The sequence below is a fragment of the Hylobates moloch genome, unplaced genomic scaffold (assembly GCF_009828535.3).
Source record: "Hylobates moloch isolate HMO894 unplaced genomic scaffold, HMol_V3 SCAFFOLD_3, whole genome shotgun sequence".
Taxonomy (NCBI): Eukaryota; Metazoa; Chordata; class Mammalia; order Primates; family Hylobatidae; genus Hylobates; species Hylobates moloch.
This window is the reverse complement of record NW_026652278.1, coordinates 106,189,494-106,209,267: the sequence shown is the minus strand read 5'-3', so window position 1 is coordinate 106,209,267 and position 19,774 is coordinate 106,189,494. Positions and strand designations below refer to the sequence as shown.

At 36.5% G+C, this 19,774-nt stretch overlaps 1 protein-coding gene across 38 annotated transcripts in view; it reads left to right on the top strand.

The window, feature by feature from the left end:
* Positions 1–19,774, top strand: part of CAMK2D (calcium/calmodulin dependent protein kinase II delta) — a 318,650-nt gene that overhangs the window by 153,238 nt on the left and 145,638 nt on the right. For all 38 annotated transcript variants that reach the window (XM_032146242.2, XM_058436690.1, XM_032146219.2 and 35 more), the window contains exon 4: positions 435–489. In XM_032146242.2, coding sequence (XP_032002133.1) covers positions 435–489 — 55 coding nt within the window. The remainder of the gene's footprint in view (positions 1–434; positions 490–19,774) is intronic.

Below are 19,774 nucleotides of genomic sequence, written 5' to 3'. Positions count from 1 at the left end.
TGAGGACTTGGACTAAGGTGATAGCAAAGGGAATGGCAAGGAAGTGAAAGAATTGCCAGAACCTGGTGACTTTGAGTATGTGGATATATATTATAATGATCCTTAACATTTGTTTAGTATTCACCTGAAAATTTGTGGATTTATTTTTATCTCATCTAATCTCAACCATTTTATAAAGCATAGGTACTAGTATCATTACAAGTTAAGCAGTTTTTTTTTAAGATCACGTAGTTACCAATTTTCATTACCAGAACCCAAACCTTAGGTCTATCTGAACCCAAGCTATGTTGTAAAAGACACGGATGTATCAAAGGCTAAAATAAAATGTAATGCCAACATTTCTAGCTAGGAGATATATGTCCATGTGAAGTGGGGTTTAACGTTGATCGTTGGAATAGGTATAACACAATTTTTCTTCTCTTATTTTTTTCTAGTGCGACTTCATGATAGCATATCAGAAGAGGGCTTTCACTACTTGGTGTTTGATTTGTAAGTATATACTCTGTATTCATTATTTTTGCAATCTAATTGAGGACCGTTTTGAGTTAATGATTTTTCTCATTGTACAGTCCAAATTACTGACTGCTACAATATTTTTTAATGTTCAAGTAACATTCAACTCTAATTCTTTTGAAAAGAGGATACTACTCAGCATTGTTTTATTTAAAATTTAATTTAACCTTAATTTGAATTAACCTTAACCTAAGTGAAATAGTTATTTCTCTTTGTGTTGTCCATTGTGATGTCATGAGTGGTTCTCAATTCTACCTTGTAGCACAGAAATGTTTGACATAAGCAAAATTTTCCATTTAATTTTTAAGAGTATGTATAATTTATTGTCTTAATGTAAAAAGAAGACTCAAGGAAGAAACTTGGATTACCAAAATTGATTTAAACTAATCAAGACTTTTAAAGTGAGGCGCTGTCAGCAAGAATGAAGGGAAAATAATGACTCTTGGCAGGGATATAGTGGCAGGGATATAGTAAAACAGGCCACACATATGGTTGGTAGGAGTTTAATAAGAACATACTTTCTGGAAATCAATTTGGTGCTACTGTGCTCATCAAAGGGAATAAAAAATGTTTGTATCATTTGACTTAGTAATTTTACTCCTCGGAACAAAGTCCATGGAAAGTATACCCTAAATTCAGTTAAAATTTTATGCTGAAAGATGTTCATTGCATCATCCTTTATAACGGGGGAGAAAAGAAAAGAAAGAAACCAACTTAAGGGTCCAACTATAGAGAAATAGCTACATAATTATAGTATATTCATATAATGGACTACTGTTTAGCATTTTAATGTGATGCCACAGAGTTTTGGGAAAGATTAAAAAAATTATTTCACATAATATGAGTTTGAAGGTAGGTTAATACTAGGTTTGGTTAATTCAATACTTCGATTATATCATTAAGAAACCACGTTCTTTCCATCTGTCTGTTTTTAGTATTATGTGGGTTTGTCTTCATGTTTGAGTTCCCCTATGGTCTGAAATTGACTGCCACATTTTCAGTTATCACAGTGACTTCCAAAGGCAGAAAAAGGGGAATCAAAATTCTATTGCGTAAGTTTTTACTCATGGAGAAATCTTTCTTAAGAGCTTCTCAGAAGATATCTGTTCAAGAATCCCTAATTAGAACTGCTTCTCAAGCCCACACTAAACCAGGTATTTGTTAAGGGAATAAAATTACAACTGGCATTGACAAATAATAATTTAGTCTGTAGATCTGGTGAGGGAACTGGCCTCCTCTGAATCATGTGATACCCAGTCCAGAACTAAATTGTGATTCTGTTATTAAGAAAGAATGGGAGTTTTATCTGTTGGGTAGTGTCACGTGCGTCCTTGTGAAGAGACCACCAAACAGGCTTTGTGTGAGCAGTAACGCTTTTTAGTCACCTGGGTGCAGGCGGACTGAGTCCAAAAAAGGCGTCAGCAAAGGGAGATAGGGGTGGGACGGTTTTATAGGATTTGGGTGGGTAGTGGAAAATTACAGTCAAAGGGGATTTTTCTCTTGGGGGCAGGGACAGGGGTTACAGGGTACTCTGTGGGGAGCTTCTGATACTCATTGTCCAGGAGAAGGAATGTCACAGGGTCAATTGATGGGTTAGGGTGGGAAAGGAACAAATCACAATGGTGGAATGTCATCAGTCAAGGCAGGACCTGGCTATTTTCACCTCTCCTGTGGTTCCTCAGTTGCTCCAGGCCATCTTGATGCATACCTGCAGGCTTGGGCTCAGAGGCCTGACAGGTAGGCAGCCAAGCATATCTGCCATATTTAGAATAGAGACTGAAGCACTACTTCTGCACAATCCTACTGCACAGACTCCTCTCCACAGTCCCAGTTCATCCATGGCTTGCTCATGTGGCCGTAGTTTCATCTGGCTCTATGTTGTTCTAGTAGTGCTTTCTCTTCAGTCCTTTCTCAGCTCTTGTTTTTACTTTTTCCATTATTTTTTCTTCCTTTGCAATGTTTGAGTCCCTTTTAGGATTTTTTTTTTCTTGAGCTTTCTTTAGCCATTCTTTTAGGATAGGTATGCTAGCAACAAATTGTTAGTATTCCTTTTTCTGAGCTTGTCTCGATTTCCCCTTTATTCCTGAATGATATTTTTGCCAGATATAAAATCCAGGTTGAGAGTTCTTTCAATGTTGTGCCACTTCTTTCTGGATTCCTTGGTTTTTGATGAGACATCTTTGTCATTCTAATTGTTTTTCCCCTAAAGATAAGGTATTAGTTCTCTCTGGCTGCTTTACATTTTTTGTTTTTTGTTTCTTTTTTTCATTGCCTTTGGTTTCTAGGTTTGTCTATGATGTATCTTGCTTGGCTTGGATTTCTTGGAGTTTACTTCTTTGGAGTTCACTTAGCCTTCTGAATGTGTCCGTTTTTGTTTGGCAAACTTGGGAAACTTTTGGACATTGTTTCTTTGAATACCTTTTTAGCCCCACCTTCTTTCTCCCTTCCTTTTGGAACTCTGATGACATGAATGTTGGATCTTTTGTTAGAGTCTAAGAGGTCCCTGAGGCTCTGTTTGTTGTAGTTTTCCCCGTAGTCTGTTATCTTTCTGTTGTTTAGTTTGGGTAATTTATTATTGTTCTGTCTTCAAGTCTGATTGTCTAATTCTTTCCTCTGTTTGTTTGTTTGTTTGTTTTTGAGACAGAGTCTCACTCTGTCACCCAGGCTGGAGTGCAGTGGTGCAATTTGCGATTCAGGCTGGAGTGCAGTGGCGCGATCTCTGCTCACTGCAACCGCGAGAATTCTCCTGTGTCAGCCTCCTGAGTAGCTGGGATTACAGGCGCACGCCACCATGCCGGCTAATTCTTTTGTATTTTTAGTAGAGACGGGGTTTCACCATGTTGGTCAGGCTGGCCTCCAACTCCTGACCTCGTGATCTGCCCGCCTCTGCCTCCCTAAGTACTGGGATTACAGGCATGAGCCACTGTGCCCGGCCCATCCATTGAATTTTTTATGTCAATTATATTTTTCATTTCTGCAGTTTCCTTTTCTTCTTTATAGCCTCTATTTCTTTGCCAAGATTCCCTTTTGTTTGTTTGTTTCAAGTGTGTTCATAAGTGCTCTCTGAAGCATTTTTTTATTATGGCTGATTAAAAATCCATATCAGATAATTCTGACAGCATTCTTATCTTGGTGTTGCTGCCTGTTGATTATCTTCTCATTCAAATTGAGATTTTCCTGGTTCTTGATATGATGAGTGATTTTGGGATTATATCCTGAACATTTGGGGGTATTATTTTATAAGACTTTGGATTCCATTAACTATTCTCTTTAGCAGGCCTTCTCTGATACCAGAGTAAGCAGATGCCATCTTATTACTGACTGATGGGGGCTGTAGTCCAGGCTCCCCCCACAGCCTCCACTGACACGCCTGGGTGGTGTTTCCTTACGGCTAGGTGAGGTCATTGGAACACAGGGATTTTTATTTTTTCTATATTTACTGGGAGAAATACACCTACCATATTTTTTTAAGCATCAGACATGTTGTTATTTCTTAATATATTTAATTTGTCAGATCTCCTTTGTTTTGCAGATCAAGGTATGGTATTGTAAACTAAGATATGTCCTTCATGCTATGATGAATGGTGGAATAAAAAACACTTTTGTGAGTTCTTATTACTTAAGTAATAACATTCTGAAGTGAGTTTGATCACAGTTTGGTCAGGGAGGAAACACTTTTTTCTATCCTTTTAGGTTCAGTGCCTGGGGCATGAGAATTAAACTAACAAGAGAGAGATTAACAAGAGACAAGGCATATAATTTATATTAATATTTATGTGCATGGGAGTTCACAGAAAAGAAGTGAAACTCAAAGAAGCAGTTAGGCTCAGGCTTTTATACCCTTTTAACAAAGGAAAGAGAATTTGGGCTTCAAGAGATAATGGAGAATTGACTTATGGAAAAGTGACTAGTAAATATATGAAGGAGCTAATGGAAGATAAGGGCTATTTTAGTAAGATCTGTTTCTGCAAACTCATCTGCTGTCGACTCCCTGTCTTCTGTGATGAGTCAATCTTTCTCACTGGTGTTGGGGAAAGAGAGCATCTTCCTTAAAGGGAAATTTATTCCCTGCTTTTAGGCAGATAAGGGAGGGTAGATAATTCTCTCTGTATCTGTTGATTCTCACTTAGCTTTAGCTCAAAATAATCCTTATGCCAAAGTGGCATATTTGGGCGTGATATATTTTGATCTCCTTCTGCTGTAAAAAGCACTTCAGTGTTAGGTCAAAACCTTCTACTATGCCAGTTTTCCACAGTCATCAAGTTATTTATATCTATATTTTAAAATTTATAGCTTCTGTATTCCTTATTAAATTAAGGGCATGATGAGAATCACACAGTTTATTTTTTCTTGTATCATTTTTTAGAAATTCAGCACAATAATTGGTGAAGAACATAAAGAAAGCAGTTCACATGGAAACAGAATAAGATTTTTAACTAAAGTGGATTATGTCTTTAGCAATGATATTTGTTTGGGTTATTAATGTCTTTGAAACCAAAGTGAAGAAGGTGAAAGTTCACATACAAACCATAGTAATTTGAAATATGCTGCAACAGGCAACTGAACTTCTGCCTCTAGAATGAAGGGCTCAAATTCTTGCAATTATTCTTTAGTATTTAAAGTTTAAGAGGAGCATTATCAGCAGTTATCCTTAAAATGATCTACCAGTAAATGAGATTAATAAACTAGTTAAACACAATCCAATAAAGCATCCAGCATTAGAAAAATTGAAAAACAATGGTTAAAAGTATGCATTTTCAATGACTGAAAAGAGCATAACAGATATGTGTCTAATTTATCGAAATTACATGATCATTGCGCAATAATCTATGAAAAGGAAAAGTAAGCAGCTTTAGAAAAATGCACATTTTACATATAGTTAAGAAATATACATTGATATCTTAAAGATATCAATGAAATACTCTTATGGAAAATTAGAGCCACTTACCCAGTGAGTTCCGAGATAAAATAACTACTTGAATTCCCAAAGAAGGAATGTTCCTTGTGTTCCTCCTTTTGATGATGGTTTTGGCAGTGTGGTGCTTGTACATATTTCCTGTGGAATGTTAGCTATTCAGAATCTAATGGAAGTTCTATTTTTATAGGTTCATTGAGTCTTCTTCTAATGAAATGATTTTTACTTTCTAAAAAATCAAAACAAAGGAGAACATGAGTTCTATGGAAAAAATTTCTTCTTTTTTTTTCTTTTTAAATTTTATTTTATTATAGAGATGGGGTCTTGCTATGTTGCCCAGGCTGGTCTCAAACTTCCAGTCTCAAGCTATCCTCCCTCCTCAGCCTCCCCAAGTACTCAGGTGTGAGCTACCATGCCCAGCCTCTTCTTGCTATTTTAAATTTATATATAATATATATAATAGCAAGAAATATATAGAGAAAGATATATATATAAAGAAATATAATAGCAAGAAACATATATATATAACAAGAAATATATATATTTCTTGCTATTTTAAATTTATATATTTTTATTCAGATATCTAGCCATTTTTAACAATAAGGCATTAGTAGTCTCTTTTGCAGATAGACTCAGGAATGAATGGGAAAGGCTTTTATGAAAGCAAAGTCATCTTCACAGCAAATAATGAACTGCCCTGATTTTTTCAAATAATCCTTTCCAGAGTTTGTGCCTAGCATGGTTTCTAGGCACACCTCAGCAGCTCTGGAGAACAAGGAGGGCTAAGTTTATAGAGATGTGAATTTACTGAAAGATAAGAGAAATGGAGCTAGATTGTAGTCCCCAAGGGAGACGCCTTCAGGCAGAGACTTCAGCCTTAAGCAGATAAGGTAGATCACAGATCAAGTTCATTTCTAGGGCTGATGGTAAATAAGGCTTTAACATGGGCAGTCACCTGAACATATGTGTTGGCATTGAAAAATTGTTTTCCCTCTACCTGTTTTAGGTTCATTGGCTGGGACCCCGCAAATTAGACTGACAGGAGACAGACTAAGGAAAAAACAAACAGACGTTTATTAACCTGTGTATAATACGTTCACATGGAAGCACTCAGAGATTAGTAACTCAAATGGGTGGTTAGAACTTCAGCTTATATATCATCTTAAAAGAACAATAAATTCTTAGAGACAAAACAAAGGAAAAGGACTTTGAGTCTATAAGAACAGCAAATTGTGTGAAGGTAAATAGATGAGGATAATTAATGGCAGATAATGGCTAGTTGTAGTAAAGTTTCTTATGCGGATTCCTCTGTTGCAGTCTCCAGGCTCAGGCTCTAGGTTGTCACTAACTTCTGCCATCCCTGGAGAGAGGGCAGGAGAGAAAACTCTACAAATTTATGTCCTGCTTTTAGGCAGATAGAGGGAAAGCAAAGAGTTTTATCTGTATCTGCTTCTTCACAATTGCCTTCAGCAAAAAATAATTTTTACAAGTGGCATACTTTGGAGTGACATATTTTGTTACCTTTCATTAATGACATTTATTTCAGGAACTGTATGTCAGAGAAAATCAGTATTATGTGCTTGTTGAGTGAATACTTGTTCAAGAAACCCCAAAAAATTAGTAATTACAGTATAATACAACGTTTGCCGTGATATTGTTCTGTGTAGATAGCTTCAAGCAAAGATGGACTTAGTTTAGAGATAGGTTAGCCCAGTTAGAAGTCACTGAAGTAAGGTGCTGGGAAGAATAAAAAAAAAGAACTAAAATAGTGTAATCCCTTTGAAAATACTTTATAGAACATAGCTGAGTCTACGAATTTTGTTTCAAGATCATAATATGTATTTAAGAAGCAGGCTGGGCACAGTGGCCCACACCTCTAATCACAAGTGCTTTGGGAGGCTGAGACAGGAGATCGCTTGAGCCCAGGAGTTTGAGACCAGCCTGCGCAACATAGCAAGACTCTTTGTCTACAAAAAAGTTTTAAAAATTAGTCTGTGGTGATGGCACATGCACGTAGTCTTAGCTACTAGGGTGGCTGAGGCAGAAAATCACTTGAGCCCAGAAGTTCGAGGCTGCAGTGAGCTCTGATCATGCCACTGCACTCTAGGTGACAGAGCAAGAACCTGACTTAAAAAAAAAAAAAAAAAAAAAGAAGAAACAGTTAATCTACATAAAATGCATGATATTTTAAATAGCAAACCCTGATACTATAAATATACTACATTTCTTGTTTGTTTTTAGAAAATGGAATTTTGTTTGAATCAAAACATCTGGGCTATTTTAAAATGAAATTTAATGTTCATTATAGTGAAAACCAATGAATCTAGAATTTTAGTATGTCTCATGTGGGAAAAATACTGATTTCCCAGTACTTATACTAAACAATTTTAGTGTTTTTTTTTTTTCCTCATGAAAGGACACATCCGAATCGTGTTCCTTTTTTTGAAAAATTAATAAAACAATTAATGATTTTGTTATATTTTTTAAGGAAGAACGCTTTCAATGCTCATGACATTCTGTCCTTTTAATAGAAAGGGATGCTTTGTCATATACTTTTGATTCTATTCTGAGTGGAAGGCAAAATACACGATTAACTTCTCTCTATTATGGTGCTCCACAATGGCAAATTAAATCCTTCTACCCACGCATCATGTTTCCTTTATGTTCGTGAAAACTTTCAGTTTGTGTGGGATAAGATATAAACTTGTCTCCTAAAGACTCTTTAGTTACAACCTACAGAAGGTGGTAGGTTCTTCGTGATAAATACTATTTGATGTCAGAATTTTTGTCAGGGATAATTGTCATAAATTCCAGAGGGCCCATTTCTATTTTATTTGTTCACTTTAGTAATTTTTATTCTTTGATGAGAATAAGGATTTCTTCTTAATATATCTATAACATCACATTAATTCTATGGCTCATGCTTGTAACCTCAGCACTTCTGGAGGCTGGGGCAGGAGGATTGCTTAAGCCTAGGACTTAAAGATCATCCTGGGCAACATAGTGAGATCTCATCTCTACAAAAACATTTTTACAAAGTAGCTGGTGTGGTGGCATGCACCTGTAGTCCCAGCTACTTGAGAGGCTGAGGTGAGAGGATCACTTGAGCCCAGTTCATCAAGGCTGCAGTGAGACAAGATTATGCCACTGCTTCCTAGTTGACAGAGCGAGACCCTGTCTCAATTTAAAATAATAATGGTAATTATTATTATTATTGCCCTTTTTAATACAGATCTGGATTTCTTGGTGTTATATCACCTCTCATATTTATTATAATTCATCTTCATGAAGTTAGAGAAAATATTGTGGAATATAGGATTTTTTGAAACTTTGACAATTCTTTTTAAACTTTTAATAAACTTTATATTTTAGACCAATTTTAAGTTTACAGCAAAAATGAGTGGAAATATAGAAAGTTCCCATATACCCTTATCTCTACAAGTTCACCACCTCCTTCACTACCAAAATCCACACAGAACATTAGTACATTAGTTATAGTAGTACATTGTACTACTATATAAACCTACTTTGGTACATGATTATCACCTAGAGTCCATAATTTATGCTAGGGTTCACTCTTGGTGTTTTACATTGTATGTGTTTTTTAAAATGTATAATGTTCTATAACCACAATTGTAGGATCATTCAGAATAGTTGCATTGCCCTAAAAATCTTCTGTCTTCTACCTTTCTGTCCTCCTTACCCCCTAACTTCTGGCAACCACTAATCTTTTACTGTCTCCATAGCTTTACCTTTTCCAGAATATAATATAGTTAGAATCATACAGTATATAACCTTTTAGATTGATTTCTTTCACTTAGTAATAAAGTCAGCCCTGGGACAACATGGGTTTGAACTGCACAGGTCCACTTATACATGGATTTTCCTCCACCTTTGCCATTCCTGAGACAGCAAGACCAACTTCTCCTCTTCCTCCTCCTCCTCTTCAGTCTTCTCAATGTGAAGATGATGAGGATGAAGACCTTTATGTTGACCCACTTTCACTTACTGAGTGTAAATTTATTATCTCTTCCTAATGATTTTCTTAGTAACGTTTTCTTTTCTCTAACTTACTTTAAGAATACGTATATAATATACGTAACATACAAAATATGTGTTAATCAACTCTGTTATCCTTCAGGTTTCCAGTCAACAGTAGGCTATTAGTAGTTAAATTTGTGGGGAATCAAAAGTTATACAAGGGTTTTCAACTGTTGGGGGGTTGGTACTCCACCCCTCATGTTGTTCAAGAATCAACTGTACACATTTAGGTTTCTTCTATTTATTTTTTATGGCCTTATAGCTTATTTCCTTTTGTCATTGAATAATATTTCATTGTCTGGACATACCAGAGTTTATTGACTCACCCAATGAAAGACATCTTGGCTGCTTTCAAATTTTGGCAATTATGAATAAAGCTGCTATAAACATCCATATATAGGTTTTTGCATGGACATAAGTTTTCAACTCATTTGGGTAAATACCTAAATGTGCTACTGATGAATCATGTTGTAAGTGTATATTTAGTTTTCTAAAACACTGCCAGTATTCTTAAGTGGCTATACCATTTTGCATTCACACAAGCAATGAATGAGAGTTCCTGTTGCTCCATACTGTCTCCATAGCTTTACCTTTGTAAGAATTCTCACCAGCATTTGGTGTTATCAGTGTTCTTGATATTGGCCATTTTAATAGGTGTGTAGTGATATTCCATTGTTATAATTTGAAATTTCCTAACAATATACAATGATTAACGTCTTCTTATATGCTCGCTTACCATCTGCATTCTTCTATGGTGAGGTATCTCTTCAGGTTTTTCATCCATTTTTTTATTAGATTGTTCATTTTCATGTTAAGCTTTGAGAATTATTTGTATATTCCTAGCACTTCAAGAGGCTGAGGCGGGCAGATCACTTGAGTCAAGAATTTGAGGCCAGCCTGGCCAACATGGTGAAACCCCATCTCTACTAAAAAGACAAAAATTAGCTGGGCATGGTGGTGCATGCTTGTAATCCCAGCTACTTGAGAGGCTTGAACCTAGGAGGCAGAGGTTGCAGTGAGCCAAGATGCTGCAAGCCACTATACTCCAGCCTGGGTGACAGAGTGACACTCCATCTTAAAACAAACAGACAAAAAAGAGTTATTTGTATATTTTGGATAACAGAAGCTTTATCAGGAAATATTTTCTTTCAGTCTGTAGCTTTTCTTATTCTCTCAACAGTGTCATTTGCAGAGTGGAAATTTTTAAGTTTAAGTTTTTAAGCTTATCGATTTGTTTCTTTCATGGATTATGTGTTTGGTCTTATATCTAAAAAGTCATCAGCATACCCAAGATCATCTAAATATTCTCCTGTGTTTTCTGGGAAGTTTTAGAGTTTTGTGTTTTACATAAAACATAGGTATGTGATCTATTTTGAGTTAGTTTTTGGGAAGGGTGTAAGGTCTGTGTCTGGATTCATTTTTTTAATGTGAGTTTTCAGTTGTTTCAGCACCATTTATTAAAGAATTTTTTTTCCAGTGTATTGCCTTTGCTCTTTTATCAAAGATCAGTTGATTATACTTATGAGGGTGTATTTCTATACTCAAAGATCTGTTCTGTACCATTGATCTTTTTGTCTGTTCTTTTGCCAATAGCACAGTGTCTGATTGCTGTAGCTTTATGGTAAGTCTCAATCTTGAGTAGTGTCAGTCTTCTTTGTTCTTTTCCTTCAATATTCTCTTGGCTATTCTGGGTCTTTTTTCTTTTCATATGAACTTTAAAATTGGTTAGTATATATTGAAAAATAACTTGCTGAGATTTTGATTGGGATTTCATTGAATCTATAGATCAGTTGTATGTGTTCTGACTGCCCCCACTGACTGGCCATTTCCCCATTCTTTCCCCTTCCTCAGGCCTTCCTATTCCCTGAGACACAAAGATATTGAAATTAAACAAATAAATAACTTTTCACTGGCCTCTAAGTGCTCAAGTGAAAGGAAGAGTCACACATCTCTCATTTTAAATCAAAACCTAGAAAGAATTAAGGTTAGTAAGGAAGGGATGTCAAAAGCAGAGATAATGCTGAAAGCTAGACCTGTGGGCCAGTTAGCTGAGTTGCGAATGCAAAGGAAAAGTTCTTGAAGGAAATTGTGAGTGCTATTCCATTTAGCAAACAGATGATAAGACAGCAAAACAGCCTTATTGCTAATATGGAGAAAGCTTTATTGATCCAGATAGATGATCAAACCAGTTATAACATTTCCTTAAGCCAAAGCCTAATCCAGAACAAGGCCCTAACTTTCTTCAATTCTTTGAAGGCTGAGAGAGGTGAGGAAGCTGCAGAAGAATAGAGGAAAGCTAGCAGAGGTTGTTTCATGAGGTTTAAGGAAAGAAGCCATCTCCATAACAAAAAAGTGCAATGTGAAGCAGCAAGTGCTGATGGAGAAGCTGCAGTAACTTATCCAGAAGATCTAGCTAAGATAAGTGATGAAGGTTTGTGCACCAAACAACAGATTTTCAATGTAGATGGAACAGTGTTCTATTGGAAGAAGATGCCATCTAGGACTTCCGTAGCTTGAGACAAGTTTTAAAGGACAGCTTTAAAGAACAGGTTAACTTTCTCATGAGGGATTAATGCATGTGATGACTTTAAGAAGACGTGAATGCTCATTGACCATTCCAAAAATTCTAGGACCCGGCCAGGCGCAGTGGCTCATGCCTGTAATCCCAGCACTTTGGGAGGCCGAGATGGGCAGATCACGAGGTCAGGAGATCGAGACCATCCTGGCTAACACGGTGAAACCCCGTGTCTACTAAAAATACAAAAAATTAGCCGGCCTGGTGGCGGGCACCTGTAGTCCCAACTACTCGGGAGGCTGAGGCAGGAGAATGGCGTGAACCTGGGAGGCGGAGCTTGCAGTGAGCCGAGATCACGCCACTGCACTCCAGCCTAGGTGACAGAGCGAGACTCCACCTCAAAAAAAAAAAAAAAATTCTAGGACCCTTAAGATAGATGCTAAATCTACTCTGCCTGTACTCAATAAATATAACAACAAAGCCAAGATGACAGCACAGCTGTTTACCTCATGGTTTACTGAATATTTTAAGCCTGGCATTGAGATCTGCCGCCTGAGGGGGAGAAAAATGATTTCTTTCAAATATTACTGCACACGGACAATTGACCTAGTTGCCCAAGAGCTCCGACGGTGATGTACAAAGAGATGATTGTTGTTTTCATGCCTACGAACACAACATCCATTCTGCAGCCTCTGAGTGAATGACTCATATTATCTTTTAAGTATTATCATTAATACATTTTGTAAGGCGATAGCTGCCTTAGATAGTCATTCCTGTGATTGATCTGAGCAAAGTAAATTGACAGCCTTTTGGAAAGGATTTACCATTCTAGATGCCATTTAAGAACATTACTTATTCATGGGAGGAGGTAAAAATAACAACATTAACAGGAGTTTGGAAGAAGTTGATTCCATCTCTCGTAGATGATTTTGAGGTGTTCGAGGCTTCCAGTGGAGGATATTAACTGCAGATGTGAAAATAGCATGAAGACTAGAACTGGAAGTGGAATCTGCAGATGGTGACTGCACTGATGTAATCTCAGCATAAAACTTCCATGGATGAGGAGTTGCTTCTTATGAATTAGCAAATAAAGTGGTATCTTGAGATGGAATCTACTCCTAGTGAAAATACTCTGAACATTGTTGAATGACAACAAAGGATTTAGAATATTACATAAAGTTAATTGATAACACAGCAGCAGGGTTTGAGAGGATTGAGTCCAATTTTGAAAGAAGTTCTACTATGGGTAAAGTGCTATCAAACAGCATCACGTGCTACAGAGAAACTTCCTGAAAAAAGTCAATCAATATGCAGCAAACTTAATTGTTGCCTTATTTTAAGAACCTACAACAGCCACCCTAGCTTTCAGCAGCCACTACCGCCATCAGTCAGCACCATCAACCCTGAGGCAAGAACCTCCACCAGCAAAAAGGTTACAACTCGCCAAAGTCTTAGATGATCATTAGCATATTTAGCAGCAAAGTATTTTAAAATTATGGTATGTCACGTTGTTTTTAGAGATAACACTATTGCACATTTAATAGACCACGGTGTAGTGCAAACATAACTTTATATGCACTGTGAAATAAAACTGTGACTCATTTTATTGTAATATTTGCTTTATTGTGGTGTTGTGGAACTGAACCCACAATATCTCCTATACCACTTCATGGGTAATATCAGTATCTTATAATAACAAAATGTTACTCTTCTCTCCTGTCCCTTGTATCACTGCTATTATTTATTTCGCTTATACATAAGTACATACATACACACACACACACACACACACACACACACACACACACAATCATACATAATTGAATAAATTGTTGCTATTATTACTTTGGACAAACTGTTGCCTATTAGATCAATTTAGAATAAGAAAAATAGTTTTTATTGTCTTCACTTATTCCTTCTTTGATTGTCTTTCCGGCTGTAGATCTGAGTTTCCGATCTTTGTAATTTTTCTTCTCCTGAAGAACTTTGTTTAACATTTCTTGCAAGACAGGTCTACAAATTCTTTTTGTTTGTCTGAGAAGTATTTATTTTCTCACATTTGAAGGATAATCTCACAGAACATAGAATTCTAGGGTTTTTTGGTTTTGTTTTCTTCTTAACACTTTGTTTCATTCCATACTCTTCTTCTTGCCTAGTTCCTGAGAATCTTTATAAAGATTTTTTCTTTGTTTTTTCTTTTTCTTTGTTTTTTCTGATGTTTGAATGTGGTATGCCTAGGGATTTTTTTTAGTATTTATCATACCTTGTGTTCTCTGAGTTTCCTGGGTCTGAGGAAACTGTCAAACTGTTACTGCTGTCTCACAATAACTATTCAGGAAGTTATCAGTCATTATTGCTTTAAATGTTGTTACTATTTCTTTCTCTCTTTCTTCTCCTTCCACTATTCCCATTAAACAAATTATACATATTTACACTTTTTGTCATTGTCCCACTATCTAATCTTGGATATTCTTTGCTCTCTTTTTTATCAGTCTTTTTCTTCCTTTGCTCTTCAGTTTTAGAAGTTTTTTCTATTGTCATATCTTCAGGCTCAGAGATTCTTTTCTCAGCCCTGTCTAGTCTACTAATGAGCCTATCAAAGACATTCTCCATTTTTCTGGTATAGTGTTTTTGACCGTCAAGCTAGCATTTCTATTGGATTCTTTCTTAGAATATTCATCTCTCTGTTTACATCATCCACCTGTTCTTGCATGGCGTCTATTTTTTCCATTAAAGCACTTCATATATGATTCACGGTTTTAAAAAATGTCTGGTCTGATCATTCCCATGTATTTGTCATATTTGACTCTAGTTCTGATACTTTTTCAGTCTCTTCAAACTGTGTTTTTGCCCTTTAGTATGCCTCGTTATTTATTGAAAGGTGGGCATGGTATACTAGGTGATATGGTTTGGATCTGTGTCCCCACCAGATCTCATGTTGAATTGTAATCCCCAGTGTTGGAGGTGGGGCCTGATGGGAGGTGATTCAATCATGGGGTTGGATTTCTCACAAATGGTTTAGCACCATCCTCTTGGTACTGTCCTCGTGATAAGGAGTGAGTTCTCATGAGATCTGGTCACTTAAATGTGTGTAGCCTACCTCCTTCTCTCTCTCGTTCCTGCTTTCAGCATGTGAAGTGCCTATTGCCGCTTTGCATTCTGCCATGAGTAAAATCTCCCTGAAGTCTCCCCAGAAGCAAATGCTGCCATACTTCCTGTGCAGCCTGAAGAAGAGCCAATTAAGCTTCTTATAAATTACTCAGTCTCAGGTTTTTCCTTATAGCAATGTGAGAATGGACTAATACACTAGATTAGGAAAAAAAAAAAAGCACAACTCTGGTAAATAAGCCTTCAGTAATAATAATGGTAAGTTACGGGGAAAGAGGAAGCACTCTGTAGTCCTATATTTAGATCTCAGTCTTTTCATAAGCTTGTACCTCTAGACTGTGATCTACACTGGTGCTCAAGGGTACAGCTGGGTAGAGTTGGGGATTTCTATTTCCCTAGGTTTGTTAGACTCTGATAAAACCCCAGGAGGTTGGGCTCTACTAAAGTAGTTTTTCCTGAGGGCAGACCTTGTTAAGACAAGCAGCATTCTCTGCCATATTTCAAAGTTGTTTCTTTTCTCCTCCTTCTTCCAGAAGCAGAAAGAGATTTTTCCTCTGGTATTCACTGTGAGGCTCTGATACAGCTCTTGGAAGTAAAACTCTTCAAAAGTGTGAGGATCCCCTTAAGATTAGGTCCCCCTAAAGTTTTTATCTTTCAGACTTGTCCACACTGATCCTTCAGCAATTCATCAGTTAAAGTTTGTGTTTTCCTACCTCATGATGGTTCAGAGGAGGTTTCTGCTCAGGGATTTCTGCTCTGATAAATTGTGACACTCTATCCTAACCTGTCTTACTCTCCAATTTTAGGGGCAGCAGTTTGCACTGTAACCTCACTTCTATGGCCGATCTAAGAAGAATGTTAATTTGTCAGTTTGTTCAGTGTTGTACTTGTTCTAATTACAGAGTGATGGACTTCTAAGCTCCTTACACGCCATATCGGAAACCAAAAGTCCTCACAATGCTTTATTTAAAATGTTAAATTTAGGCTGGGCACAGTGGCTTATACCTGTAATCCCAGCACTTTGGGAGGCCAAGGTAGGCAGATCACTTGAGGCCAGGAGTTGGAGACCAGCCTGGCCAAGATGACAAAACCCAATCTCTATTAAAAATACAAAAATTAGCCAGGCATGGTGGCACACACCTGTAATCCCAGCTACTTGGGAGGCTGAGGCAGGAGAATCACTGGAACCCAGGAGGCAGAGGCTCTGCAGTAAACTGAGATCATGCCACTGTACTCCAGCCTGGGTGACAGAGCAAGAGACTCTGTCTTAAATAAATAAATAAAATGTCAAATTTTATAAAAATCCACTTATAAACTACTAAATGGTTTGGATTTGAGAATACAAGCAAGGCATAATAATTCATTAGCTGGAGGTCAGAAATCAAGACTAGAAATTTACATTTTTAAGACACGTTTGAGATTATTAGTTTGACCTCTTTCTTATATATTATAGGTTGGCAAGACGGATAATATAAGCAGTTTGATATTTCTCAGAAAAAAAAAAATCTGAAACTTTAAAAAAATCATACTCCATTGGAATTTGATGTTGAGGCATTAAAGAGATTTACTACCTCTTTTGTTTAACTAGATTTTGAAAGCACAATTTTCTCAAAAAGTTAATTAAATGTAAAATCATGGATGCTTATTAAATTGATGCCTTCTTAAGTAAATTCTTTTCAGCTTCTGGGTCAGATGGTTCTCCTTAAAAGAGGCTAGAATTGCTGTATTCAGTATTAATTGTCATTTTGGAGACAGTGTCTGTAGACTGTCAGTGACATTCTGCTATGAAAGAGAATCTGGAAAAGTTACAATTTAAAACATGTTAGGCTAAGTTTAGCAGTCAGCTTCTTCAGTATGTGATGATATTTTCTGCCATGCACTCATCCATTTCATCTCCCAGCCTGGACTTTGCAGACAGGAAGCCCAACTCCCACTTAATCCCTGCTTACTTTTCACTTCTACTTGAGACACCCAAACTTGGCAGGTTCTGCTGTTGGCTTGCAGTTAACCACAACCACCAACGCCCCTCAGCTTTGGTACTTTAGACATTCTCTGTAAATAGGTTTGCTATTATAATACATTCATTCAATGAATACTTATTAAGTACTAATTATATGCAAAGAACTTTGCTAAGTACTAGAGCTAAACCCATGAATAAGACATATCTGTCCACAAAGAGCTTACAACCTAGTAGAGACAAGAAACAATAAACTATGGTGAGCCCTAAGACAAGGTGAGCTCCCAGAAGGAAATGGTGTCTAATGAGCTGGGGAATGGAAAGACACAGGAGACTCTACATTGAGTAGAATTTACTTAGTCAGATTCTAGCTCTTCCCTGCAATGTCAAGAAGAACAACATGTGCAAAGGCCCAGAGGAGAGAGATGTGGAAAATTGTAGAAATGTAGAGTTTAGTGTGGATGAGCTATTACATTTAAGGGTGAAAGGAGAGCACGGTAAGGCTCTGAGAACTGAAGAAACCAGCTGGGAGCAATTTCCAAAGCAACTTCCAGTTTTATCATTCCTTGCATTAAAATGCGATCCTGATTTTTTAAAATAGAGTTAAGGGGAGTGACCTGATGAGATACACATTTAGAGAAATCATTCTAGCCACAAGTTGGAGAACATTGGCATCCTAGTGAGAGATGCTAGTTTTTGGAACTAAGCAGTGCAGTGGGAATGAATAAAAGTGGAAAGCTTAGAGAGTAATTAAAGTGGTAAAAGTAATAGATATGATGATTAATGGGATCTGAACCTCTTCTATTGAAGCCTTCTGTTTAGAACATTCCATTTCTAAATAACTACAATAATCTGATTAGAGAAAAGAGTTTATCTCTCATGATGGTTTGACTAGCTGATAGCTGTGTCGTGGACAACAGTTAACACAAAGACATTGTGTTAATAGACATTTAGCAGACTCAGAAATAGGTACTTAGTCCCTTTTTTTTTTGAATTTTGACTATGTGAATAAAATAAGTAAAACTTCTAAAATAGGAAAGATAATGGCAATAGGTCCCAGGAAGCTATGTGACTTAACAAACAAGCAGATTTTGAGAGAAGACCTTCCTTCCCTTTACTAACTAAAGCAAGGATGTAAACAGCACTAAAACATACCAGGCACTCAACAGACATCTGTTGAATTGTTGACTTATTAATTGTTTAACGTTGACTTATTATTTCACATTTTAAATAAGTCAAAAAGTAGAAGCAATTATTGAGCATACATCAGCTGAAATTTCATATATTCATTCTTGATGTATACATGTTTTTTACCTAATATACACTCATATTGTGTGATGTGTGTCAGTTCTGTGAGGTAGTGAGGGCAAAGATCTAACTGAGCAGAGTTATTCTGTCCCAGTTATTTTAAGTAAGATGTTACTTTTGTTTTAAGGAATATTTGAAAGAGAAATATTAATTTGATTTTTCATAAATGCTTTTGAAGTTTATAAGTTTTGAATTACAAATCAGTAACCTAAAATTAACCAGAACTTTTATTGGAGCCTCAAAAAAAGCTTTCAACAGAGAACTGGAAGAAAATTATAATTTATGATCTTGTTCATCTTTCTTCTTTGCTGTTTTCGTGTAGTGATAGACGTGTTAATGAAAAGTTTTATGCATAGGAAATTGACTATCTTGAATCATGATTATCCATTGACTTTCACTGTAATTTCTTATATTTCTTGTTAAAAGGGAGGATGGGGAATCAGATTTTAGAATTTTTTTTAAAGGACTTCTGTCATCCTCCTAAATAACATACTTTTTTCATCTATGTCTGATATATTTCCATTTAATTGCCTGATGTTTCTCTTAGCAAGAAATTAAACCAATATACTATCAAGTTAACCTGTCTGTCTTCCCTATCAGATAGATCTCTATCTATATTTGTTTTCTCAGTGTCTTGCTCAGTTCCTGGAACTAGAAAATGCTCAATAAATATTCGTTGAGCCAAAGTGAATGTTTAAGATTCTACATTCATTTATCCATTCACTTATTCATTCAACAAATACATTTAGTGTGTTTTATGTAGTTGATACAGTGCTGGTCCCTGAAGCCCAAAATGAGTAGGATTTTGTGTCTCTCTTCAAGATATTTTAAGTCTTTTGAATATTCATTTAACAGTATTAACATGCATATATTCAAAATATCATAGAGGTAATTTGGCCATACCATAGAGGTAATTTCCTTCCACCCTTTTGTATCTTCTTTGCGGGTTCTTCCTCATCTCCCAGACATTTAAACGTAGGAGTACAAGGGCTTGGTCCTTGGGCATCATGCATTTTCTGCTTATACTTGCTTCTTAAGAATCTCATCCAGTATCATGGCTTTAAATTATTCCATTTATAAGCTAATGATATCCAAATTTACAAACTGCTACTCAGACCTCTACCCAAACTCCAGACTTGCACATTCTGTTGCCTACTCACTATCTCTACTTGCATGTCTGATTGGCATCTCAAATTTAAGATATCTAAAACAGTTCTCCTCATCTCTCTAAGGTCAAACTTGCTCCTTTTAGTGGCAACTCCGTCTTTTCAGGCTCACAGTCCAAAAACCTTAGAGTAATTATTGACTCATTGCGTGCTTCTCTTACTTACCATATTTGACTCATCAGCAACTCCTATTAGATTCAAAATACATTCAGAAACTGAATACATTTCACTCAGCTCCAGCCATACTGCCT